At 37.6% G+C, this 26,654-nt stretch overlaps 1 protein-coding gene across 1 annotated transcript in view; it reads left to right on the top strand.

Annotated features, from left to right (window-relative positions):
* Positions 1-26,654, top strand: part of CUNH8orf34 (chromosome unknown C8orf34 homolog) — a 364,057-nt gene that overhangs the window by 214,733 nt on the left and 122,670 nt on the right. Inside the window, exon 8 of the mRNA XM_021002136.1 lies at positions 7,081-7,216. Coding sequence (XP_020857795.1) covers positions 7,081-7,216 — 136 coding nt within the window. The remainder of the gene's footprint in view (positions 1-7,080; positions 7,217-26,654) is intronic.

Here is a 26,654-nt window from a genome sequence, read left to right as displayed (position 1 = left end):
ACAAGAGGACGAACAATGATGAATGGCATTTGGGTGAGAATAGAGAAATACAAGTTTTGTCACTGGGTGATTCTGGATTTAGAATCTTATCATTTTAGAAGAAGAAGGACTCATGGAAGTATAATGCATTAACCCCCCCTATAATTTTGCTGATAAGTGGTCATTCAGTCTGTGCTTGAAAAGTTCCAGTGAAATAGAAATTCAGGAAGTAGATATGGATAATGCTCCTCCAAAACAAATCACATGATTAGCAGATCATTATTTGGTAACGATGGCAGCTTTAAATATTTTTGACATCTGTTAGAAGTCTTATTACACTAAAATCATAGCATCCAGTAAATTAATGGAATGCCTTGGTGATGACTGCATTCTACATAAGATTTATGTAGAAAGAAGCACGCGGAGCTGCTTTTTTTAACTTAATTCTGACCAAGAATTGGTGTGTGAAATGAAAATGGCAAGAACTTTTGGAGAAAGTGACCATGTAATTCAGATTTCAGAAGATTCTGAGAAATGAGAGATATGATTCTATTGCAGGAAACTATAAAAGGGGAGACAACTCAAGAAAGATGAAAAACTCTCAAAAATGAAACAAGTAAACGAAAATCACAAATTATTCAAATGTGGGAGTAGGAGAAGAAATGTATTGCACAAAAACCTGTCCAATGAGCTCAGATTTTTAAAGGACATTTAGAAGACCTAGAAACAATGGCAGAGTGTCCATAAAGAACATTTTAAAAGAGGGACTGAACTAATAAAGGATATGTAAAGAGAATAAAAAGGCAAAGTGAACTAAATAAAGCCTTGTGATTTTCTTTTAACTCCAGATTTATGATATCACAAAAATAAAAACCTTCTGGCGTAGAAACTACTGCCACTGATGAAAATCTGTACCTTCTACGAAATGTACAGTGTTAGAGTTGCCCAGGTCTCATCACTGCAAACCTGGCCCACTGAGATGGATTCCTTGTTGCTTTCCCTGCCTCAGTTCTCTTCTTACTCCATTCCATCCTCAGCTTTTAAGTTAGGCTTCTTGAAGTGCAGGTCTGACCATGTCACTCTACTACTCAATAAACTCTAGACTTTAGTGGTTTCCTATTACAAGTGAGATGAAATATAAGACCATCACCATCTGGCTCCCTGCTTTATTCCTCTCCACATAGTGTACAATCTAGACATATCAGCCTTCTTTTTATCCTTCACACATGATATTCCATCTCCCTACTGTATGCCTTTTCACTTTTATTTGTTGTTGTTCACTTGTGTCCAACTCTTCCTGATTCCATTTGGGGTTTTCTTGGCAAAGATATTGGACTGGATTGCCCTTTCATTCTCTAGCTCATTTTACAGCTGAGGAAACTGAGGCAAGCCGGGTTAAGTGACATGCCCAGGGTCACAGAGCTAGTAAGTGTCTGAGGCTAGATTCGAACCCAGGAAGATGAGACTTCCTGACTTCAGAATTAACACTCTATCCACTTCTCCACCTAGCTGCCCCATGCCTTTTCACTATCTTAGTCCTGTGCCTGGAAATCCTCTCTCTCCTTGCCTCTTCTTTTTTCCTCTGGCTTCCCTCAAGTCTCAGCTTAAATCTCTGGCAAGAGGCTTTTCTTGGTCTCCCCACTGCTAGTGCCTTCTCTCTGAGGTTATCTCCTTTTTCATCATTGTTGAGTCCTTTTAGACATGTCTGACTCTTCCTGTCCATATTTGGGGTTTTCTTGGCAGAGCTGCTGGAGTGGTTTGCAATTTCCTTCTCCAGTTCATTTTATAGATGAGGAAACAGACAAATAGGGTGAAGCGATTTGCCCAGGGTCAGACAGCTAGTAAGTATCTGAGACAGGATTCGAACTCATGAAGATGAGACTTCCTGATTCCAAACCCAGCATTCTATCTGGTATGCCATGTAACATGTATGTTCAGTTGTTTTCATGTTAACTGTGCCATTAGAATGTGAGCTCCTTTAAAAAACACAGGGACTGTGTTTTTGCCTCTCTTTGTGTCATGTTTCATACAGTGCCTTGTACAAAGTAAGCATTTAGTAAAAAGCTTGTTAACTGACTGACTAATGTCTTGTCTAAAATATTCCCATTTGTAAAGGAAACAAAACATCTAGAAGGAACTTTGTTAATCATTCCATTTTGATGATTTCACCTACCAACTCAATTCAGATAACTTTCAAATCTCTATCTCCATTCCTGATCCTAAGCTCCAGACTCACCTGTTTAACCATTTACTGGATCTTTCCTCCAGGGTAACTCACCCCCAATTCAACATGTCCCAAATCAACATCCTTCTAAGTCTGTGGCTCCATTTGATTTCACTCTTACTACTGGCATTATCATTCACATTATCAACTATGTTTTAAACCTTAATATTATCTTTCACTCTTCTTTCTCCCTCATACCTCATATCCAAACTAGTTAATTCTACCTCTGGAACATTTCTCACATCTGCCCTTCCTCTTTATTACCCCTACCTCAGTCCTAATATAAGCCCTCATTATTATTTGTCCATGCTACTACAAGAGACTTTAAATGATGTTCTCTGAATCCTCTCCACTCAACTCTTTAGCATAGTTCTGCCAGTCCCCCTTACCTTACCTACCTTACATTCAAGTACCTTTCTAGCCTCATGTCAACTTCTTCCCAAATATTCTATATTGTAGCCAAACTGGACTAAATTTTGTTCCCCAAATATGTCCTGTGCTTTTCTGCATCTGTATTTTTGCTCACACTTTTCCTTTTCATTTGTTTACTTCCTATACATCTTTTAGAATCAAACTTGAGTCAACCACTATGTGAAATGTTCTCTATCCCTCCTATTGTTAATGACTGTCCTCTTGGATCCTCACCCTACCCTTTTTCAGAATATAACACTTGTCAACACATTTGCTCATGTTAGTCACCTTTTTAGAGAACTTGTCCAGCTTTCTGTTATCTTTTGTGCTATGGCCTGAACTTCATACACTATTAAAGATAGAGAAATGAGAGGCATGCTAATGTGATATAAGCTTCTTGTGGAGAGCTGCTATTTCATTTTTGTCTTTAAATCTCTAAATCTAAACCACCTATCCTTGGGATGGATTCTGAAAGTTATAATACATAGTTAATATTTAAAATATGCATATGACAAAATTGAGCATGTGCATGTTCATATACATATATACACATATGTACAAATATGCATCTGTATATTTGGATATGTGATTTCCAATATGGAATTCTACAACTTCTAATCTTGAAGAGTAGAGAGTTGCTTGAACATGCTAGTTGTTTTAATAAAAGTATGATAACTTGAGTCCAATTGTGGAGAGACCTCAAGATTGCTTTTACTTTCTAGTGCTCTAGGGTCTAGTCTCAAGAAACCACATTAGAGAATGACAGAGTCTAAAAGTTGGAAAGATTTCAGAAATCATCTAATCCAATGTCAGTCTGTATTGAAAGGCACTCCAGCTGGACAATAGCTCCAGAGGAAGTCCATTACACTTTGGGGTAGCTCTTCTTGTTAAGAAATTTGTGGTTTCCTGCCCCTTACATCAAGAATAATGCTGCCCCTCAACAAGTTGCACTCATTGTTACTATTTCCTGATCCAAAATGATTGAGTCTAATCCTTTTTCATGATGTTCCTTCAAATACTTGAAAATAGATACTATGTCTTCCCAACTACAAATCATTAGTTCCTTCTACCAAATATGACATTGTCTTGAGCCCCCTCACCCCATTCCTCAGCCTCCTATGTATACTATTCACCTTATGAATGTCCTTCATAAAATGTGGTACTTAAGTGAGAGATATAGAGGAGAATGATGCTATAAAATCTGGCAAAAATTAGACATGTTTGATTAAAAGAGAGGAGTTTAGGATGACATCAAGGTTAAGAATCTGGATGACTGGGAGAATTCTGGTGCCCTTGATCTACGTGGAAATTTGGCAGAGTGATTCTACCAGGAGCTAGTACTAAGGGAAAGATAGTGAGTTCTATTTTAAAGATGCTGATTTTTGAGATGCATATGGGATATCCACTTTTAAAGATCAAGTAGTCAGGGGTGGTTTGGGACTGTAGCTCAGGAGAAAGACTGGGAATGGATTTAGATAAGGGGATCATTTGCATACAGATGATAATTGAACTTATGGGAGGTGACATGTAGATATCACTAAATATAGAAAGAAAAGAGAAGAGGGGTTAGAATAGAATCTTGGGGATGACATGACAGGGATCCAGTGAAGAAAATTATAAACGAACAGCCAGACAGGTGGGAGAATCAAGAAAGAGAAGAGTCATAAAAACTAAGACAGTAGAAAGTATCCCAGAGAAGTGGATCAACAATATCAAATGATATAGAAATATGAAGAAGGAAGAGTATTGATAAAAAGGCTCTTAGATTTGGCTATTTAAAATGCATTGGTAACTTTGAAGATATTGATGGACAAACTCTATATAGATTGTCTATCCAAATGCATGTTGCAATTTGGGCAACAGACATTCTTAAATCGTGTTTTTTCCTCTGTGGGTAGTTGGGCCAAACTCTTTTGAGTGATTAACCATCCCCGAGAGGAGACATTGAAACTTTCCCAGATTTGATGCAACACAAGGTTACCCACAAACAGGACCATCTGAAGGACCTTAAAAGCCATACCAAATCATTCTTCAACATGAACTCAGCTCTTGATCTCCACCATTACAGTGATAAACATGTTTGCCTAGCATATATCTCCTACCCTCACTGGATCCTACCATGCCCACTAATTATCATTTTGTAACTCTCCTTCTTTTCTCAGCTGAACTCCTTGAAAAAGCTATCTATACTGGATGACTCTACTTCCTTGCCTCTCTCTCTCTCTCTGTCTCTTTCTGTCTCTATCTCTCTCTGTCTGTCTGTCTGTCTGTCTGTCTCTCATAATGCCCTTGAAGTCTGATTTGCAACTTTACCACCCAACAAAAACTTCTCTCTAGGGGGCAGCTAGGTGGTGCAGTGGATAAAGCATTGACCATGAAGTCAGGAGGACCTGAGTTCAAATCCAGCATCAGACCAAACACTTGACACTTACTAGCTGTGTGACCCTGGGCAAGTCACTTAACCCCAATTGCCATAAAACAAAACAAAACAAACAGACAAAAAAAGCAAACTTCTCTCTTCAAGTTACCAAGTACAAATAGACAATGAGGTGGGTCCAGGAGGCAAGCAGTCTGGATTACCTTTGGAAAATTGCAAAATTACTATAGTGTCACCAAATTTCTCCTAGAAATAAATGTCATCTTTTTTTATACCAGTATTCCACTTCGCAACATGAGGCAGTCTCAGAAGTGAAGATGAATATCATACAGAAAGCAATGGCAAGGTGGATAATGGTGATAAGCAGGAAGAAACATATAGCAATATATAACAAAAAGCAAAAGTTACTTTGATATAGGTACATGCCATCATTAAAATCTGTAACTGACAGATAGTTGTAAGGTTTGCAAAGTACTTAAATACTTAACATAGATTATCTCATTCTGGCCTCCCAACAACCATGAGAAGTAATCATTACAAGTCCATTTAATGTATGGTACAGAGGAGAGGACAAAAGTTCAAAGTTATATAATTCATCATTAATGCCACAGCCAGTAAATGGCAGAGGTAGTTTTCAAACCTGGGTCTTTTCCTTGTTTCAAGTCAAGCATGTTGTACAGTGGATAGAGTAGCAGGCCTGGAGTCACAAAGTCAATTTTCTGAATGCAAATCTACCCTCAGACACTTACTAGCAGTGTGACCCTGGGCAAGTCACTTAACTCTGTTTGCCTTAGTTTCCTCGCCTGTAAAATGAGCTAGAAAAGGAAATGGCAAACAGGTTCAGTAACTTTGCCAAGAAAATTCAAAATGGGATCACGAAGAGTCCAACAAAATTGAAAACAACTAAACAACAACAATAACAAATGTTGGAGGAGTTTTGGGTTTTTTTAATATATTTTTTAAAGCTAAACAGCAGTTCCCAGAGTCATTCTAGAGCTTGACCAGAATGAAGAACATCATTTCATTGGATCATAGGATTTAGTGATGAGAAATCTTAGAAATCATGCAGTCCATTTACATTTGCAATGCAATTATGTTTACCATCACCCTTAAAACCTAGGGATATTATTTTATCTGTTGAGAATGGATGAATGAAGTATGGTGCCAATGGTTTTTTTTGTTTGTTTGTTTGTTTTTGTTTTGTTTTTCTGGATAGGATAATATTCTCATCAAGGTGACATGTTTATGTCATGCCGCTCCAAAAACACAACTGAAGAAATTCATTTTAAAGCTCTTTACTCTGTGCTGCTTATGTCTTAGCAAAACGAATGATGGTATGGTTTTCTTTTTGGAATGGGGCCCTTTCCACCCAAAATGCATTTCATTGTATGATGTTATATTAGAAGTGGAAGGAACATCTTCCCTAACTTCTCATTGAGTATAGGATGCTCATCTTCTGATGACTGATCATCAAACCATTGATTGAACAGTTCAAGAGACAAGCTCATAAACTGATAATATAGCCCACTCTTTTTTCAGTTCAGTTTAATTATTAGAAAAAACCATCTTGCTTTTGGCCAGAAATCTCTCTTCCCATGACTTCTACCCATCCCATATTGCTTACAGGCTTATAGTATCACAGATTTATAACTGAAAGGGAACTTAGGTATTCATCTATTCCATGAATCAGTTTTTACTGTATTTTCTACTTGTGGCACTATTTCAACTCTATTACTCTACGCAGAATAAGTGTAATCCTCTTCCACATGACAACCCTTCAGGTATTTGAAAACGGCTACCGTGTCTCTCTCCTCCTCTGAATCTCCTCTCTTTTAGTGAAGTTTTCTACCAATATCCAGGAACAATTTTTAACAGATATTGAAAAATAAGGTAAGATTCTTGCATAAAAAAGAATTTTTAAAATTACATTTTACAGAATGTCTTCTGATGCAGTTGGTTAATTGATATAAGAGAATGAACTTTTTTTCCTTTTCTCCTTAATGGCTATAGGGCAAAAATGTCCCATTGTTACAACTGGTTTTTTTTTTCCATTGTAACTTGGAGCCTGTAATCATTTATGTTGTTACAGAGGACCTAGATGATTTGAGAATGGAAGGAGTAACTACCCTGATGCCTTCTGGGAGCAAATTTAACCCTACTCGAACAGCTCATCTTCCTGAACCCCAAGCAAAGGTCACATTGAACATCTGCTCCAGGTGTGCCAGGTAAAAGAAAAACACGTTATTAACAGATACTTAGGTGTTCACAGGATGCTTTTGTGGAGAGGCAGTACGACATAGTGGACAGACAGCAAATTGGTCTCTGACTTCTGAAGACCTAGGTTCAAGTTCTCCGAAATATGTTGGCTGTTATGACCATGGTCAACAGCAGGTGCTGATCTACATTGGTGAATGGAATCTCCTCATTGAGAGTTCACTCTATCTATACCAACAAAAGCAAAAGTCTGTTTTTTTTAAAAATGGGTTTTTTTGTAAGGTAAGGGCCAGAAAGGTATCTTCTTTTTAGTTAGAGCAGGGGTTCTTAATTTGGGGTCTGTGGGCTTGTAAAGTAATATTTTGATAACTGACTTAATTATAATTATATATCATTATAATTGGTTTCATTGTGCTCTTATGTATTTTGTTTTATGCATATAAAATATTATTCCGTGAAAGGGTCCCCAGGCCTCACCAGACTGCCAAAGCAGTACATTACACACACAAAAATGGTTAAGAGCCTCAATATTAGAGGAGAACAAGTTCGTTTCTAACTCTCTCTTTGGCAATAGAGTCCCTATGGAGTTTACCCTTTTATCTGATGCCACTCACACCCACAGTGAACCTCAGAGGCTAGATTAGCCTGCTCCTGACTTCCCAGCTATTTTAAGCCTTTCTGTCTCTGAGTTTCATTGCTGGACTGAGCTTCTGGAGATTTGCAAGACCTGTTTCTGCATTTTAAAAGTTCAAAACCAATGTTAAGGCAATGGCATAAGTGAAGAGTCAGGACCTTTCAGGATCCTATTATTAGGATGCTATTAACTGCTTTGTTACACCTTCCTTACCTTCCTTACCTTTTGAAAAAAAAAATTGTCAGTTTGCTCTCCCTTGGGTCTTGGCCGCTGGGAGCAATTTTTGCATACACTGTAGGGAGGCCAAACAAGTAGCCAGGTCTTACTTCAGTCAAGTCAATTCCCCACAGAAAGGCCAGCAGAAGCTCCAGGCAGTTCCTAGAATTCGAGCTTTTGTAGAGCCTAAATCTCATTTGCAAAGGGGCTTTTAAGCCTGTTTAAATGACAAAACTGGCCCTCTAACCCTTATGTAAATGGTGCAGATTAGCAAGCACAATACCAAGGCCTGCTGGTTTTATCTCCTTGTCTTTACCTCTGGCTGTTCCATTGTGCAGTTTGAGAGGGGATTAAATCCAATGAAAGTAAAGAGAGAGTGGGGGTGAGTGGGGAAGGGGGGACCTATGGGGAAATCAAGTCAAAGTTTTCTAGCCTATGCACCTTTAGAGTTGATTAATAGTTACTTAAAGAAATATAAAGGGCATCTGTGAAGGTATGAGAGCCAGAAAAAGAATTGACTTATACCTTGAGATTATTCACTGAGATGCCAACTCAAGGCAGTATGCAAGATGAGAGGACTGTTCCAGGAAAGGAGCATTTCTGGGCTGCAACTCACTGAGATTTTCCTTTGTCAGGACATATTTAGGGGATGATTCAGGAATACAGTACTCCAGTTATTTCTTTTTTTTTTCCTGCAGTTCATTTATGCATTTTCAAGGTAAGTGGAGGCCAGGGGTAAGGAGAAGCTCTCAATATACTTTTGGTAGGTGTAGGGTGCTTTGTCCCAGGAGGACTTTGAAAACAATTAGCTTGACTCCTGGTAGTCAAGTAGGAGAGAGGGCTGCCACCCTTAATCCAGCTATAAAGAACAGTTTGGGTGGGAGGGGCCAGGTCCCCTCAATCTAAAGTGAGCTCTGACTTTAGATTTTCTAGTAGAGAGAAAGAGAAGGGTATATATTACTTAGAATTAAGGAAGAGAGATTTGGGTGACATAAATAGCCCTTAAGAGGTAGTCCTACCTGGGAAGAGCTGTTTAATGAATTATAGGAAATGCTGGAACACATGGATGCTTGTTAACATGCTGGTTAGAAAGCCCAGATCCTATAAAAAAATGAAAATTCTAAGTCTTTAAAGTCTGACATTAAGTGATTCAACAAATATTCCTTGAGCATTTACAATATCCATTCATTGTGCTAGGACCTGGGGGAGATTAAAAAAAAATGCATTGGACATGGTCTCTCACTTCAAGTAGCGAACAATCATCATCAATAAATCATAAAAAACTCACAAATGTTGGAGTCTAAAAACTTAACAATTTAGAGAAGATTCAGGCCCTATTCCAAAAGGGATCTTGGTTCCTGTTGTTATTGTTTATTTTTTTTCTTTTTCCCAAATGGGAACTGAATTGGTTTCAAGGGCCACTCACTATTCCTTGCTTACTACTTGTGTGCCCTGGACTAAGTTGTATCAGTTGTATCTGTATCAGGTTCCTCATCTATAAAATGAGTACTATGGATAATTTTAGTCTTCTCAAGGGTTCATTTGTTTAATTTTAATTTTACAGAGCAGGAACTTGAAACCCTGAAAGGCAGTGAGCCATTAGATGACTTGCCCAATATGTTGTAAGTAGCCACAATGAGAAATGGCTAAGTTGGAGACCAATATTCCTCGCCCTCTAGAGACAGCCATTCCTTATTACCAACCAAACAACCAAATAAATAAAGTTGGGACCCGAGTAGGGACAGAAGAGGGAAAGGGTTTCAGGAAAACTAACCAACATATCCACCAGGTATGTCAACAGCGGATTGCTCCACTCCTATTGTCCCTCTACAGGTGTATTTTCTCCTGTCTTCTACAAGATTTTGAATTTTCATTATAATTGCATAATATTGTTTCATTTTTCCTCAGGTTCCTTCCATTTACATAGTAGCACATTTGTAATTATTTTATCATTACAGTATGGACTAAGAGACTATCCATTCTTTATTCTCCTAGAATTATGTTCTATCAAAAATTACTTGAATAAGTAGATTTAAAGCATTTAGGATTGTTTTCTCCTACAAGATTTTATAATCATGGGATTTGACCTGTGTTCTTAACAGAATTAGAATGTATATAAATTCTTAAAAGTATCAGATAGTCTAAATCTCTCCTACTAACATCCAGGGATTTTTTCACTAATTACTTTCCCCCAGATTTGTTTCTTCTATTTCCTTGCACCTAACATTTGTATTTGCATTTCAGCTAAGTATGTATTCTAATATGGAAACTGTACCAAAGTGCTACCACAGTTACAGCTGTCATTTATGAGGCATTTATCTGGGGCAAGGACCCCCCTTATCAGTGAGGCCACTAATAAAATGACATATTGTGGGATCATTTCACTTCCTTATTTCAAAGATTTATCATTTTGTCAGTATAGATGATCTCTCCACTAGGAGAAATCACCACCCTTTTGTAGACTTTGTGGTGCAGTGGATAGAAAGCTTCAAGTTAGGAATGAAACCTGATCTATAGATTTTAATTTCCCTCAATCTTTTTTTCCAAACATCTAAAACTAGCCTTCACAAAAAGAAGGGACTACTTAAGACAAGATTAGCTTGTATAGGATGCCTCGGGAGCTTCTTGCTAAAACCTTGTTTTTATTAAGCAGATGATCAGCAAGGATCATAGAGGGTCCCCAAAGTCTTCGTGAAGCTTGAAGCTATTAAAGCTAATAAGCTTAAAACTGTACTAGGACTTTGTGGACACTCTATGTACAGAATCTGGTAGGAAATGGACATCCCTAACAACATTGATGCTTTCTACTGGTGACATTTTTTTGACTTGAAGTCTCTGTTATTTCAGTTGACCAACTCACCCTTCAAAAGATCTGGCAAATGAACATTTAGATCACCTCCCTGATGTCATGGTCCTCTTCGAGAATGAAGGACAGACAGCAAGAGTGTGGTCATCTGACAAATTTAACCCACTCCAGCTCTGAACTCCAGAGCTTGAGAGATCCATCAGCCTCAGGCCCTCAGGTAGCAGGAATTTCAAGTATGAGCCAACCACACTCAGCTCATTTTCTTTTTTCCTTCATCCTGACCACTTCCCAATAAGTCACCCTCCCAAAAAACAGTGTTGATGATCTACTCAAATTACTATTTGCACCAGCAGATTTAAATAATTTTAATAACCAGGGAATCTGTTTGTTTACGTTACTCAGGGGAACGAAATTCTTCTAGGATGAAGAAGGGAAGATTATCCTCTTTTGTTCTTCACTTGTCATTATATCCTTCACCTGGGCTTAGTTAGCCTGGGCAAGGAAAAAGTCTTCTGCTTTCACTCTCAAGAGCAGCCTAGCTGCCAAGCTTCACTGTGCACTCAGCTACATTACCCCAGAAACAAGATGCACTTTAATTCAACATGATAAGCATTTTCAACACCTACTGTGCACCAGGTACTATTCTGGGGATACCAGTTGGGGATACAAAGACAAAAAAGTACCAGTCCATGTCCTTGAAGGGCTTTTATTATGCTAGGGGTAAGGGGGAGGGGGAAGCATATATAGATATAGATAGATAGATACATACATGCATACATACATATACAGATAGATATATCTTTAAGCATATAGATAAGTAAACACAAGGTTTCCCATTGTGTTGTAGAGATGAGGGACAGAATGGCTAAGAATAAATGCTATGCTATAGAAACACTGATAACATAGTCTCAAGATGCTCTGCGTTAATTTTGTTTTTATTTAGATGTAAAAAATTCAAGTGAAATTTAGAGTTTCTCTATGGATCCTTACAGATGTTCAAGTAAGAAATGGAATCAGAGCCATAGATTTTGATTTTCCTTAAAATTTTTTCCAAACATCTAAAACTAGCCATTACAAAAGGTGTGAATTATATAATAAGACAAGCTGGAAAGGTTAGATTGTGTAAGATGCCTCTGGAACTTTTTACTAAAATCATAAGTTTTTATTAAGCAGAGGATCCTAGTATGATATAAGGGGTCCCCAAAGTCTTGGTGCAGTTTCAAACTATTAAAGTTAATAAGTTTAAAACTGAACTAGGACTTTGGGGACACCCCATATCCACAATCTGGTAGGAAATGGACATCCCTAACAGTATTGATGCTTTCTACTGGTGACCTTTTTTGTGACTTGAAGTTCCTGTTATTTCAATTGATAAAGTCAACCTTCAAAAGATATGGCAAATGGACATTTAGATCACATCCAATTCTTTGTAAAGGTTTATGAGTAAAGCATTGGGTTAAATCTCAAGGATATAAAGAGATTTGTTGACTAAAATACAGCTGGGAGGACGAACTATTTCCCCATAAATGTTTCATACACAGTTAGGGGAATAGATGCAGATGGAGTATAACTTAAGTGTTTTCAAACTGGAAAACAGTCCTACAGCAGAACTAGCTTCTGAAAGACTCAGCCCATTGTAGGCTTGGCTGCATCTTCTGTCTTTTAAACAAAGGGGTGACATCATTTAGCAGGTGGGACAAAGCATGGTTCCTTAATAAATGAATAAGAATGGAAAAATAGCTCTATTTAAATAGTTTAAAATAGTTCTATTTAGGATCTCTCCCTCTGATCATCAGTGAAAGGCTAGATTGGAAGGCAGAGAAATTTTTTTTAGATTTGTTTGGTAGAAGATACTGTTGTGTCCTTGTAATCTCTAACTATGTTTAACATACTTCTGAATTTGAACTTATTCATGAAATCCATTGAGTTGGTTTTTGACAGCTTCCAGTAATTTAAATCCAAATACTTCACTGGGGGGGAGACTGGTGGCAGCCCTTGGGGGAGGGGGATCCAGCAGGGGCAAAATACATTTCAGCTGTTGCCTAGGAGTCATACTAAGATATTTCAACAGAGAGCAAAGTGCTTGTAGGTCAATGATACGCACAATTATCCAGGAAGTTTTTGTGGTTTGTTAAATTCAGTGATTTGTAAGTTTTAAATGAAGAGCGTCTGTACAACTGTCCTTCAACATTTAAAAATTTGTTGGCATATATTTGAGTAGGCAGGTAAAAAGTGATGGTGCCAGGGCCCTGAACAACCAAGACAGTGAAGTTTATAAGTTTTTTCAACAAAGACCACCCATTAGCTGCACATACCCGCTGCCATGCTCAGAAGTTAAATCTTGTTCCTGTGGACTCCTGCCAATGCATTCCTGCAAGTAAGAAGCTTTTTTGTTTTAATGGTGCAAGGGCCGAATTCATTCATGCTTAACATCAGTAGCACACAAAGAGGAGTTGAATGTGATTTAAAGAGAAATGGGATTATAGAAAACATACAGTGCTACAAGCTTGAAAGTTCTGCATGAGAATGCCCTAAGAAAGCACTCATTGCTTCCAAATTGGTCTCCTCCTCCATGTGATATATAATCAGCTAGTTCTATTTTGCTCTCCTCCAGTGTGGCCAAATATCCCCAATATAATATTTTGGTTATAGTTGCAGAATAGCCTGATAAGTAGTAAAAATAACATGAATGTTCTCTGGGGATAGTACATTGAATGAAGGACAGGTAGCCAGCTTAAATCATCCAGCTTTTAATTAAGCACCAAGTGCAATGGAAAGAAGGCTAGACTTTGTAAGAAGTCTTGGGTTTGAAACTTGTATTTGTCTATTAGTAGCTATGAGACTTTGAGGTAGTTAGGTGGCATAGGGGATATTAGATTTGGAGTTGGGAAGGCCTGAGTTAAAATCTTACATATATGTATTTCTATTGGTTTGGAGTCTTCTTTATTATATTTATATATTTTTCAAAAAAAATATTTTTTACATTTAAAAAAAATTAAAAGTTTTATTCACACCTAACAGTTTTTCTATTTTTCCATCCTTCATGGTTTTCTTATCATCTGTATACAATTTACCTTTCAGTTTTCCCAGATTTTACATAAACACACACACAACACACATACCTTAAACACTTATGGGAGTCACTTCAATTCATTTTTAAAATATTTACTGTGTGCCTTTTCACACATGACTCTCCATCTCCTGTCTTTGTGCCTTTATTCTGTTTGTCTCCCGTGCCTGGAATACTTTCTTTACTTGCTTTCATTTCACGGAATTTGTGGTTTCCTTTTGTTCTGTATTGGATCTAGCATAGGTGCATGCCTTTATTTGTGGACAGACACACATCTACATCTACCTGTACTTTCTCCTACCTATAAATTATAAGCTCCTCAAGAGCAAGGACTGTTTCACTTTTGCCTTTGTTCCCCATAGTCCCCGCCATTTGCCTGGCTTTTACTAGTTGCTTAATAAATCCTGACTTTTTCAATCACGTAGAACATAGTGCTTGGGTATAGGGAAAGTAGATAGTAAATTTTATGAGGGATCCTTCTGTCCTCATAAAATTTATATTCTTTTGAAAAAAATATTGATATCTCTCTTTTTTTTTATATCATTACCAAAGCCATCCTTCCCTCTTCCTCTCCCCAGAGAACCATCCCTTATTGTCAGCTGTGTGACTGTACTCTCTTGATAGCACTCTTAGCCCAGCTTCAATACTGGGAAGAAAGGAGGCACTCACAAGTCCTTGAACATTTAGCCCAAGAAGGATTACTTGGACCTAACAGTAAAGATATGCAACAAAGATACAGGAGCACTGAGTGTCTTTAGAGGCTGCACCCCTTTTCTCTATATGGAAACATGTCTGGTGCATCAAGCAGGGAAATATCACTGCTGCAGCCTTCAGAAACTGACCAAGTCTAAGGATCTAGAAAAAAAGGTGGGGGTTTTTATGCTCTTGGAAGACAAGAAAGTTGGGGCCAAAAACACAGAATAATCAAGTCCTAAGGCAGCTTTGTCATATTTTTAGGTAAAGCTACACCATGTTGTGGGTGAAAGGAAAGAACCTGACCTGGGACAGGGTAATGTTTTTCCTATTACATACACCTTATAACAGTGAAAAAAGAAAGAGTTTTAGTGGGGGGAGGCAAGGAAGTTCAGTTAAATTCACCAACATGTCAACTTAATTCTGACAGTACATGCACTGTCATACCCATATTGCTCTACTTTTTCTTTTTTTTAACATAAATTTATTTATTTTTAGTTTTCAATATTCACTTCCACATGTTTTTGAGTTCCAAATTTCTCCCCCCTCCCCCCACCCTAAGATAGCATGCATTCTGAATACTCCTTCCCCTGGTGTGCCTTCTCTTCTACCTCTCCCCCGTCCCTTCTCTTATCCCCTTCCCCTTCTATTTTCCTGTAGAGCAGGATAGACTTCTGTACCCCATTTCCTATATTTCTTATTTCCCAGTTGCATGTGAAAACATTTTTTTAAAAACATGTGTTTTTAAAACTTTGAGTTCCAAATTTTCTCTTCCTCCCTCCCCACCCACCCTCATTGACAAGGCAAGCAACTCAATATAGGTTGTACATGTGCAGTTATGCAAAACACTTCCTTAGTAGACATGTTGTAAAAAACTAACTCTATTTCCCTTAATCCTATCCTGCCCTCCCATTTATTCTATTCTTTCTTTTGACCCTGTCCCTCCTCAGAAGTATTTTTCTGATTACCCTCTTTCCCAATCTGCCCTCCTCTCTATCACCCCCTGCTCTCTTGTCCCCTTCTCCCCTATTTTCCTGTAGGGTAAGACAGATTTCCATACCAATTGAATGTGTATGTTATTCTCTCCTTAAGCCAAATCCTATAGAATAAGATTCCCTCATTCCCTCTCACCTTCCCCTGTTTCCCCTCCACTGTGAGAGACTTTTCTTTTCTGTTTTTTTTTGTGAGATAATTTACCCCATTCTACCTCTCCCTTTCTTCTCCGAGTATCATCCTCTCTCATCCCTTAATTTTATTCTCCAGATATGACCCCTTAATCTTCAACTCACCCTGTGCCCTCTATCTATCTATCTATACATACATACATTTTTTTCCTTCAACTACCCTAATACTGACAAAGTTCTCATGAGTTACAAATATCATCTTTCCATGCAGGAATGTAAACAGTTCAATCTTAATAAGTCTCTTATGATTTCTCTTTCCTGTTTACCTCTTCATGTTCCACTGGAGTCCTGTATTTGAAAGTCAAATTTTCTGTTTAGCTCTGGTCTTTTCATCAGGAATGCTTGAAAGTCCTCTATTTCACTGAATGACCATTTTTTCCCCTGAAGGATTATACTCAGTTTTGCTGGGTAGGTGATTCTTGGTTGTAATCCTATCTCCTTTGCCCTCGGAATATTATATTCCATGCCCTGCGTCCTTTAATGTAGAAGCTGCTAAATCTTGTGTTATCCTGATTGTGTTTCCACAGTACTTGAATTGTTTCCTTCTGGCAGCTTGTAATATTTTCTCCTTGACCTGGGAACTCTGGAATTTGGCTACAATATTCCTAGGAGTTTTCCTTTGGGGATCTCTTTCAGGAGGAGATCTGTGGATTCTTTCAATTTCTATTTTGCCCTCTGGTTCTAAATATCAGGGCAGTTTTCCTTGATAATTTCTTGAAAGATGATGTCTAGGCTCTTTTTTTGATCATGGCTTTCAGATAGTCCAATAATTTTTAAATTCTCTCTCCTGGATCTATTTTCCAGGTCAGTTGTTTTTCCAGTGAGATATTTCACATTGTTTTCTAATTTTCCATTCTTTTGGATTTGTTTTACAGTGTCTTGATTTCTCATAAAGTCACTGTCTTCCAATTGCTCTATTCTAATTTTTAAGGAAGTATTTTCTTCAGTAATCTTTTGGACTTCCTTTTCCATTTGGCCAATTTTGCTTTTTAGGGCATTTTTCTCCTCATTGGCTTTTTGGACCTCTTTTACCATTTGGGTTAGGCTATTTTTTAAGGTGTTATTTTCTTCAGTATTTTTTTGGGTCTCCTTTAGCAAGCTGTTGACTTGTTTTTCATGATTTTCTTGCATCACTCTCATTTCTCTTCCCAGTTTTTCCTCTACTTCCCTTACTTGCTTCTCAAAATCCCTTTTGAGCTCTTCTAAGACCTGGGACTGATTCATATTTTTCTTGGAGGCTTTGAATGTAAGAGCTTTAATTTTGTTGCCTTCTTCTGGTTGTATATTTTGATATTCTTTTTCACCAAAGTAAGATAATCTAATCTGGCTCTTTTTGCGCTGCTTGCTCATGATCCCAGCCAATTACTTGAGTTTTAAACTCCCTTGTTAAGGTAAGAGTCTGCTTCCAATGTGGAGAGTGTACTGTCCCAAGCTTCAGGGGTTTGTGCAGCTGTTTTCAGAGATACTTGTAGGGACCTGTAAATTTTCAGTTCTTCCAAGGTGGTGTAATAAGGGGCGAGGTGTTTACTCCTTTCCTGGCCTGTGACACAAGTATTCCTTTCTATCCCATAACTGTGAGGAGGGGTTCCTCTCACAGCCACTACAAGCTCCACCACGCCAGCGCTGCTCCTCACCCCAGCACTGCCGCCCAAAACTGTGACCCAGATCCACGCACGGGCAAAGCAAGAGATTCCTGCCTCAGCACTGGCAAAGAGATCCCTGCAGTCCCTCTCTGATCAGCCACTGGATTCCCCCTCAGTCTGTGGGCTGGAAGCTCGGGAAGCAGCTGCCGCCCCACAGGGCCACGCTCTTGGGGAATGGAGCTGAAACCCCGCCTTCCTTTCTCAGGCACTGACAGAAACAGACTTTTCCCACTGACCTTCTAAGTTGTCTTTGGCATTCGTGGATTGAGGAGTCTGGAAACCTCCACAGCTGCCCGTGATTCAGTCCTCTGAGGCCTGCTCCAGGTTTGCTGCAGCCTGTGCACCCATGCTGCACTGCGCTGTGCTTCCAGCCCGGTGCGACACACCTTTCTGATCAATCATCCAGGTTGTCTTGGGCTGGAAATTTGTTTCACTCTGTCTTTTTGTGGGTTCAGCTGCTTCAGAATTTGTTTAGAGACATTTTTTATGAGTATTTGGAGGGGTTTGGGGGAGAGCTCAAGCAAGTCACTGCTTTCACTCTGCCATCTTGGCTCCGCCCCCCTCTACTTTTTCAAAGAAAGGAAAAAGATACCTTTTCTCAGCCGTTCTTCAGGGCTTAGTTTAGTCGTTATAATTATAATGTTGTCAGCTTTGTTTTTGTTTGTTTCTTTTTCTTTTTCATTTTAAATGGTTGTGATCTTTGTTATTTTGTCTCCCTGGATCTGCTTAATTTACTTTGCATTAGTTTATCCATCTATGTCTTTCTAGGCAACTTTGTATTCTTCATATCCTTAATGTCTTGTAGTAATTATTATAGTAACTTATAGGAATATTCCTGTAACTTCATTACTACAGTTTGTTTAACCACCCACCCTTCATCCCAATCAATGACCATCTCCTTATTTTCCAATTCTTTGCTCTTACAAAATTACCATTATAAATATTTTGATATACATAGGGCCTTTCTTTGAAGTTTACATTCTGGTAAATCAAAGTTCTTTTCTTCTGGACCTCATTGATTTAATAGCTATAGTCACTCAACTTTCATAGGCTTTGAGAACCTAAGGTCACCTCCTTGTCATAATCAGACATTTTAATGTAATGCAGGTAATAATAATAAAAATATTAAAATCTTGAATTTACTCAAGATTATGTTTGATATAATTTTATGATAGAATGAAATTGATTTTGAAACAGTACATGATATAGTATTTTCTTATTGATCTAGTTTCCCATAGCCCAACAGGCATATAAATATTAAATCGATGAGACTATTTAGGAAGAATCCTTGAGAGGCAGCATGATAATTTTGAAAGTCTGTGCCCAGTGAACTGTGAGTCAGGATACCTTAACTTACTACAAGTCATTGTGCAAATTATTTAATTGCTATAAATCTATTTCTTTATCTTTGAAATAGGCAGTACAGAGGCACAGTGGGTAGACTGCTAGACCTGGAGTCAGGAAGGTCTAAGTTCAGATCCATCCTTTAGACATCTGACTAGCTATGTGACTCTGGGCAAGTCCTTTAACCTTTGTCTGCCTCAGTTTCTTCATCTGTAAAATGGGAATTACAATAAAACTTATAGGGTTGTGTGAGGATGATATAATATTTGTAAAGGGCTTTGTAAACCTTAGAGTGCTACGTAAATGGTATTATTATCATCATCATCATTAGAATTAGACTAAATTATATTATCAACTGATCCAGAGGAGGCAGCTATAGAGTTGCAAATAAAACACAAGATTTAGAATCATAAAATTTTAAACTCAGATCCTGGCTCTGTCACTCTCTAAGTTATTTCACTTCCTTTGGCCTCAGTTTCCTAACCCATAAAATGAAGGCATTGGACTAAGCGATCTCCAAGGAACTTGTCAGCTCTAAATCCTATGATCCCATGAAGATAAAGACTAAAAGACTTAATTGAGGTCATATTAAGAAGGGAACATTCCCTGACTCATAGTTAGTATATTTTCTAAATAAACTAATTTTCATTGCATAAAGTCAGTAGTTATATTAGCAATTTTTTGCATGTGGCATAAAGAGAAAAGAAGGGAGTCGTGTATGCAAGGGAGTGGAAGTGTACTCTGAGTGCACATGAAGCTGCTACTCAAGGCCCTTGTGTACTTTCAGAGTCCTTTAAATTTTGGCATCCAGAGGCAAAGCTCTGCCTTAGATATAGCTCTGAGTTATGTGTAGGAAATATAATATTACCAAGAAAAATAAGAGTATGGAAATACATGGTTATACTCAAACAGATCTCTGATCTTGTCAATTTGGAAGTTGGAGATTACAATCAATTCATGCCTGCCATCTTGTGCAAACTTTGTCCATGTTTTCCCATAAGTTCACCAAAGGGGGGGCCAATCAGTGTCCTGGAGGCCTCTTCTGGGTTGTGTAACTGACAATCTTTCCATATAACAAACCCATTTTATTTTCCTATTATGAATTTCCTTGATGACATTTTTACTCCTATTCTTCTTCAAAGTTCTTCCAGGTAAAATGATATATGTAAGTATACATGTGTACATATGCATACATATACATATGTATTTGTACTGATCAACAATATTCTTAATCCATTCAGTCTTTTCTGTAAGGATAATTGGAAAAAACTTTGATTAGTTTTTGTTGCAGGGCATTATTCTTTCACTGTGACATGCAAAAGCGGGAACATCTGAATGGCCTTACCAGTAGGCAAGAAATCCTCTTCAATTTGGTCTCTATGGTGCGGCTTCTCCCTCACAACTTTGACAAGTGTGCCACTCTGTTTTATATATCATCTAATGGTTTATAATGAGAATGTCACTACTCATGGTTTTTTCTATTGTTATATCTTTCAATGAGTTGGATACAGACTTGAATAGTAAAAGGGAGGGTAACAGGCTGCACAGCCCTTACTTCATGACCCCAACCTTCTCATGGACAGAAAGACCCATCATCTTCTTAATATTATCATTTTACTTACGTTAATATATAAAAGTGAGGTAAGGACTCTAATAGTCCCCAAAGAATTTAAATAAGTATCATTCAGAGTACAATGGAAAGGAGCTAGTAGGAATGAGAGACTGTGACATATGACCAGTGAAGAACTCTGAAGAAAAGGATTAAAGAATGCTATTAGGTATGATATGTAGAGTATATGAGCTGGGAACATGTTGAGGGATATGGATGATAGAACAGCTTTCGTGATCACTGATAAACTTACAAGGTCAGATGAAAATGAGGAAAGCCTCCTGCATATTCAGTCAATCCCTTATAGCAAAATTATAGAAGGGCAGGCCATATGGTTATACAGGATAGACAGATATTAGATGGGTTGTAATCTGCATCACTGAGTGAACTCCCAAGTCATTGATATTACTTATCCATTTGACCATTTCCCAGTATTTGAAAATGTCTTTCAAGGAATCTCTACTGATTTTGATTTATGGAGGGGAGATACCTTCACACTCATGGAAAAAATAATCTTTTTAACAACTATCACTGCCTTTATCCTCATGAGACTATATCCAGGGGCCATGGCATTGTGGGTAGAAAACTAGGCTTCACATCAGAAAGACCTAGGTTCAAATCCCGCCTCTGTCGTGTATTGACTGTTACTTTGAGCAAGTCATCAAATATCTCAGTGGTTCTCAGGCTTTTTGGACTCAGGACCCCTTTACACTCAAAAATTATTGAGAACTCCTCCTACTAAGGAGCTTTCATTTATGTATGTATGTATATACATATAGTTACTATATTAGAAATTCAAATATTTTCATATTATTGTGAAAATAGTTGTGATATCATAATCCTCTAAAATAGTGTCGGGAACTCCCAGGGGTCCCTGGACCACACTTTGAGAACCACTGCCCAAGATGACTTTCTAAGGCTATAAATTGCCAACAGAGTGCTTTTTCTGAGGAATTCACCATAGTTATGAAATCAGAGGTCCAGTCCTTATCCCTGTTTAAAAAATATCATTAGGTACATGGTGCAACAAATATTAAATCATGACACAATTAATTATTGATATGGTAATTAAGAAAGAAGTCTCACTTCAAAGGTCTTCATACTAAAAGCATTCTCACACATACCTAGTGCTCTGGCATAGTTTGTGGGTAACAGACATATGAATAACATGTTAATGAGCATTCACAGATATGGAATTGTTCTGAGTACTATCCAAGCTAGAGTACATTGCATCTGCCTTACCCAAGTGTACAATCTCAAATAGACAACTGGCAGAATTGTAAGTGAATAAAAGTAACATTTGTAGAGAATAGTAAACTACATCTACTACTCTGAAAGTGAAAAAATGGCTATATCCCTGATATAAAGCTAGAACACAATAAGAAAAGGAAAAGTGATTCTCTGCCCTTTGAAGTTTTCTTAAATGAGCTAAGTAAATGATGTTCCTCTAGTTCACATTTAATATCTTAACAGTCAGATTTAGCCATTTAAAGTCAGACTTAACCGTATTTGAAATTTTACTTTTTTTTTCCATGTCATGCAATTTCACTTCTAACAAAAATACCCAGAACTTGGAGGGGTCCAGAAAAAGCACAGTCTAGGGCAATGACTTTCAAATAATAGTAATTTGGGGAGTTAATCTCTGCAGACAAGGATTCAAAGCATCTGAAGTCAGCTTAGTGATCTCAAGTCTGTTGTCAAGGAGAAATTAATGTTATATAATTAATTGTTCTGAGTGAATTTGACTAGATGCTGTTATATGATGACTCAGTAGCTCATTAAAAAAATTAACTAAAGATGGACATAAAGAAAACCAAAACCACCTACATGAACAATGGAAAATGGCTCCTTCAAGGTAAATTATCTGTGTACTTTCAACAAAGTTCTGTAAATTCATCATCGTGGTTATTTTCTCCAAAATGAAGCTTGTGATGCTTTATAACTTAGTAGGTGAACCTTTGAGAATCACTGTGCTATTGTCTTATTCTGTCCTATTTTCCATGGCCAGCCATGGTATCATTATTAGCAACAATAAATCAAGATCTATTTTCAGATGTTTGTACACTTAGTTCTGTCTATACCATATCAGACAATTACATTTCTTCACTCAACGACAGATGGCTCAGGTATGACTGGAGACAGGATACTGGGGATATAGCAATTAGCCAAAAAAGCCTCACCTGCTGTCAATGAGGTAGATGCACCACAGTAGCTTTCTGCAGACAACTGGAGTAGAAATGGGATTGATGGGCTGTGTAGGAATGAGTCACATAAACTACAAGGACAAAAAGTCACATACAAAGTATATTTATTTATTTATTTTGCATATTGTCCTTTCATTCTCACATTCCTCAAGCAATTATTATTGAATATGGATAATGTGCCCAGTTAAACTCTGGGGGAGATAAAAAGTCAAGCAAAATACAACTCATTTTGCCCTTAAAAAATCTTTAAAATTTAGAGGCACTAGTGCTAAATCTAAAATTTAGCCTAAAATTTAAGCCCAGTGGATAGAGCACTGGCCCTGGAGTCAGGAGAGCCTGAGTTCATATTCAGCCTCAGATACTTGACATCTACTAACTGTCCTCAGCAAGTCACTTAACCCCGAGTGCCTTGACCTCCCCCCAAAAAATTAATGAAGGCAATAAACTAGATATGTAATTCAAGTAGCATTTTATTATTAAGTCCAAACTAAGTGCTAAATATTGTGCTAGATGCTAGAGATACAAAACCAAAACAATTTAATTTAAAAAAGAGGAATACAAAGTACCATGTGATCAGATGAAGGAGAGATTATTTCTAGATGGAGGCTCAAAAAACTCCTTACAGGAAAGCTGGTGTTAGAGCTCGACCAATAATCATCATCATCATCATCATCATCATCATCATCATCATCATCATCATCATCATAATGATAGTTATAACTAACATATGATTTTAAGGCCTGCAAAGTACATGTGTATCTTTACCCATGTCTGTCTGTCTTTTATCTATCTGTCTATCTGTCTCTCTGTCTATCTAATCTCATTTGATCCTCACAATGACCTTGCAAGGTAGTTAACATTATTATCTTAATTTTTATAACTAAGGAAGGAAACTGGGGCTGAAAGACATTAAGTGATTTGTCCATGGTCATACAGCTATTAAGTGTGGAACAATTTGAACTTAGGTTTTCTTGATTCCAAGTCTACCATTTTTCTTCTTAGGCTGTCACAGGCCAAGACAGGGAAGGGAGGGAATTCTAGGCACAGGTAAGAGTGCAAAGTGAGGAGACAGAAGAACCCTGGCCAAATACATGAGACAGACAGTGGTCCAATTTGACTAGATGTTGTCATTCTTCATTTTCAAAGAGGACCAATGGCATCACAGGTGATGTCTTGACTTGTGCATGAATTAAGTTTAAGTGAGACAGAGTTGTGCAAAGTAGTCATCCAAGCCACTGAACATGCTATAGCTTCTTGGAGCCAGAGGTGAGAGTTGGGTGAAGGTGGATACCAAAGGTGGATGAGCAGCCCTGATCAAGGAGGACTAGCACCACTGGTTTGAGGGCTTGACTAGAGGATACATAAGGAGGAGGAGGAGTATGAAATACAACTGATGAGGTAGATTGGAACGAGTTTGTGGAAAGTCATATAAACCAGTCTCTAGAATCTAGAACCTGTAATCCAAAGATTCTTTTTGAAAAGTTTTAATGGAGCACTATGTTGAAACCTGAACCTTATGAAAACTAATCTAGTTTACTTCTCAATGGATTGGAGAGTAAAGCAGCTAAAAGCAGGATGACTTCTTGAGAGACTATTGCAATAGTTGCAGTGAGGAGATAATTGGGACCTGAAATAGGATACTGGCGGTGAGAATGAGGAAAAGACAATATCAGGAGATACTGGGCAGAGAAAATGTATAGAAATTGATGACCTGGAATGTGGTACTGGAGATGACTCTGAAACCATGAGTGTAAATGACTAGGAGAATAAGAATGTCATTGACAGACATTAGGAAATCAGGAAGAAGAACAAATTTAGATGGGAAAGATCATAGGACCATAGATTCAGAGGTGGAAGAGTTCACTAATTCAACCCCTTCATTTTATGAATGAAACTGAGACTCAGAGAGGTTAGATGACTTGCCTAATGTCATTCGAGAAGTAGACATAGCCAGGGTATGAAATGAAGGTCTATCACTCCAAGTTCAGCTTTCCCAGTTCTACATTCTTTCTAGTATATCCATTTTTAAAAAGTGCTAAACCTGAGGTTCTACTGAGACACTCTGATAAGAGTCCAGTAGGCACTTGGGGAGAGAAGACAGGGTAGACTTGAAACATTGGAAATTGTCTGCAAAAAGATGATAGTTGAATTCTTCAGCTACTTCTTAAGCTTTTATGTCAGTATTACTGAAATAAAAGTTGATAGAGAGTAATAAAGAATTGTTAGCATGGAAAGAGATACCTGAAGTTATACAGTCTAGTCTCATCTTATTCTTGCCTGTGGTCATATAGCTAGGGACTAGCAGAGCAGAAATGGAAGTGTGGGTGTAGATGAGCTCACTCAGGGAAAGAGTATATAGAAGAGAACTTTGTGGTTTTGTCCCACTTTGTTAGCTGCTATGATGTTAGGGAAAGAGGAGGTGGTGTTGGTGGAGACAGAAGAGAAGGAGCCAGAAGAGTTTTTGTGTCACTGAAGCCAAAGGAAGAAAGCACATAGGTGGGAGAGGGGTGTTCAACAGTATCAAATGCTGTAGGAAGCTCAGAGGTTGAGGATTTGAAAAAAGATCATTGATCTGGCAATTAATTAGGTTACTTATTAAATTGCTGATGATTGTGAAAAGAACAATTACCATTGGTAGATACACAGCAATATAACTGCATATTTGCATCATGAACATTTAATGTTCTAAATTGTATTGCAGCATATTTAAGAAGTCTAAAGACATGTTATGAATTAAAAAGACATTTATGGTCAATATGGGAACTATTAGTTTTATAAAATAAAATAAAATCACCTCTTAAAAATGTTGATTTTGTCTTGAGATTTGAGTCATTTTTTTTTCTTTTCTTTTCAATTTATTCTCCAGATTGTATTGTGGCTAAGTAACAGTCATGTACTGGCTGGAATATTAGAGCATTTGGTGTTTAGGTATTTGCTGCTGGTTGGTATAAATTTTTACTTTTGCCTTTAAAAAGAATAAAAGATAATTGTGAAAACATGAGCACTTTAAAAAAAATCTGTACTAGTCATTTAGAAGGTGAAAAGTATAGTAAAGTCTAAGCAACTGATTGATTTTCCTTCTAGAGTCTAATTGAAAATGAGTAAAGGAAAAGAAATTCTCCACATCCATTGCGTAAAATTTCATTTTCTTCCAGTCTAGAGGGAAAGCAATAATAAAGTCCAAATATAAAGATCATTTTGGGATCATCCAAATACAAAATTCCATTTTAAACCTAGCACACACACACACACACACACACACACACACAATCAGTATCAGAAGGACATTTCCTTTAACTTGTCTTCTACAAACTTAAACCTCTCAAAAAAAAATGAAAACTTTTAAGATGAAGACCTCCCTGTTTTTAAACTTTAGCTCTGGTTCTGGAAAAGGAATTAAAGAGCAGGAGATATATGTCAACAATTCAACTATTATCTCGTGGGAAATAGATTTTTCTTTGTCTGTTCAGATTTTCCCATTGGGTAAGTCCAGCAGCAGGAGCTGTCTACAGCTCAGAAATTCCATGGAATGATATGGTCATTAAGTAGACCATCAGGGCATATCACTTTAGAGATAAACTATAAATATCTGCACAAAAGGGTCGCTGACGTTTTATGTTGTTGGTTATGGTTCCATTGTGTTTAGCTTCAAGGGTGCTTTATTTCATTAGAGAAATATAATTTAAAAGATAGTGACCTTAGTTTAGGTCTATCAATAACAGAAAATTTTTAAATGCTCTTACTTTAGTGGGGGATGGGATTTTATGTAGCACTCACTATGTGTCAGGCGCTGTACAAATATTATCTCATTTGATACTCTCAACAACCCTGGGAGCTAAGTGCTATGATTCTCCCCATTTTCCAGTTTAGAAAATGGAGGCAAACAAAGTTTAAGTGACTTGCCAAGGGTCACGTAACTAAGTGTCTAAGACCAGATTTGAGGTTTTCCTGACTCCAAGCCCAGCACTCACTCCATTGTGCCCCTACATTTAAGATAACATACATGAAAACCTACTGTAATGCAGATATTGACCTGTAAAGGCCAA

This window comes from Phascolarctos cinereus, unplaced genomic scaffold (assembly GCF_003287225.1).
Source record: "Phascolarctos cinereus isolate Bilbo 61053 unplaced genomic scaffold, phaCin_HiC Scaffold_4;HRSCAF=312, whole genome shotgun sequence".
NCBI classification, from domain to species: Eukaryota; Metazoa; Chordata; class Mammalia; order Diprotodontia; family Phascolarctidae; genus Phascolarctos; species Phascolarctos cinereus.
Note: the sequence above shows the minus strand (reverse complement) of the source record. Positions and strands in the feature narration are given on the sequence as shown.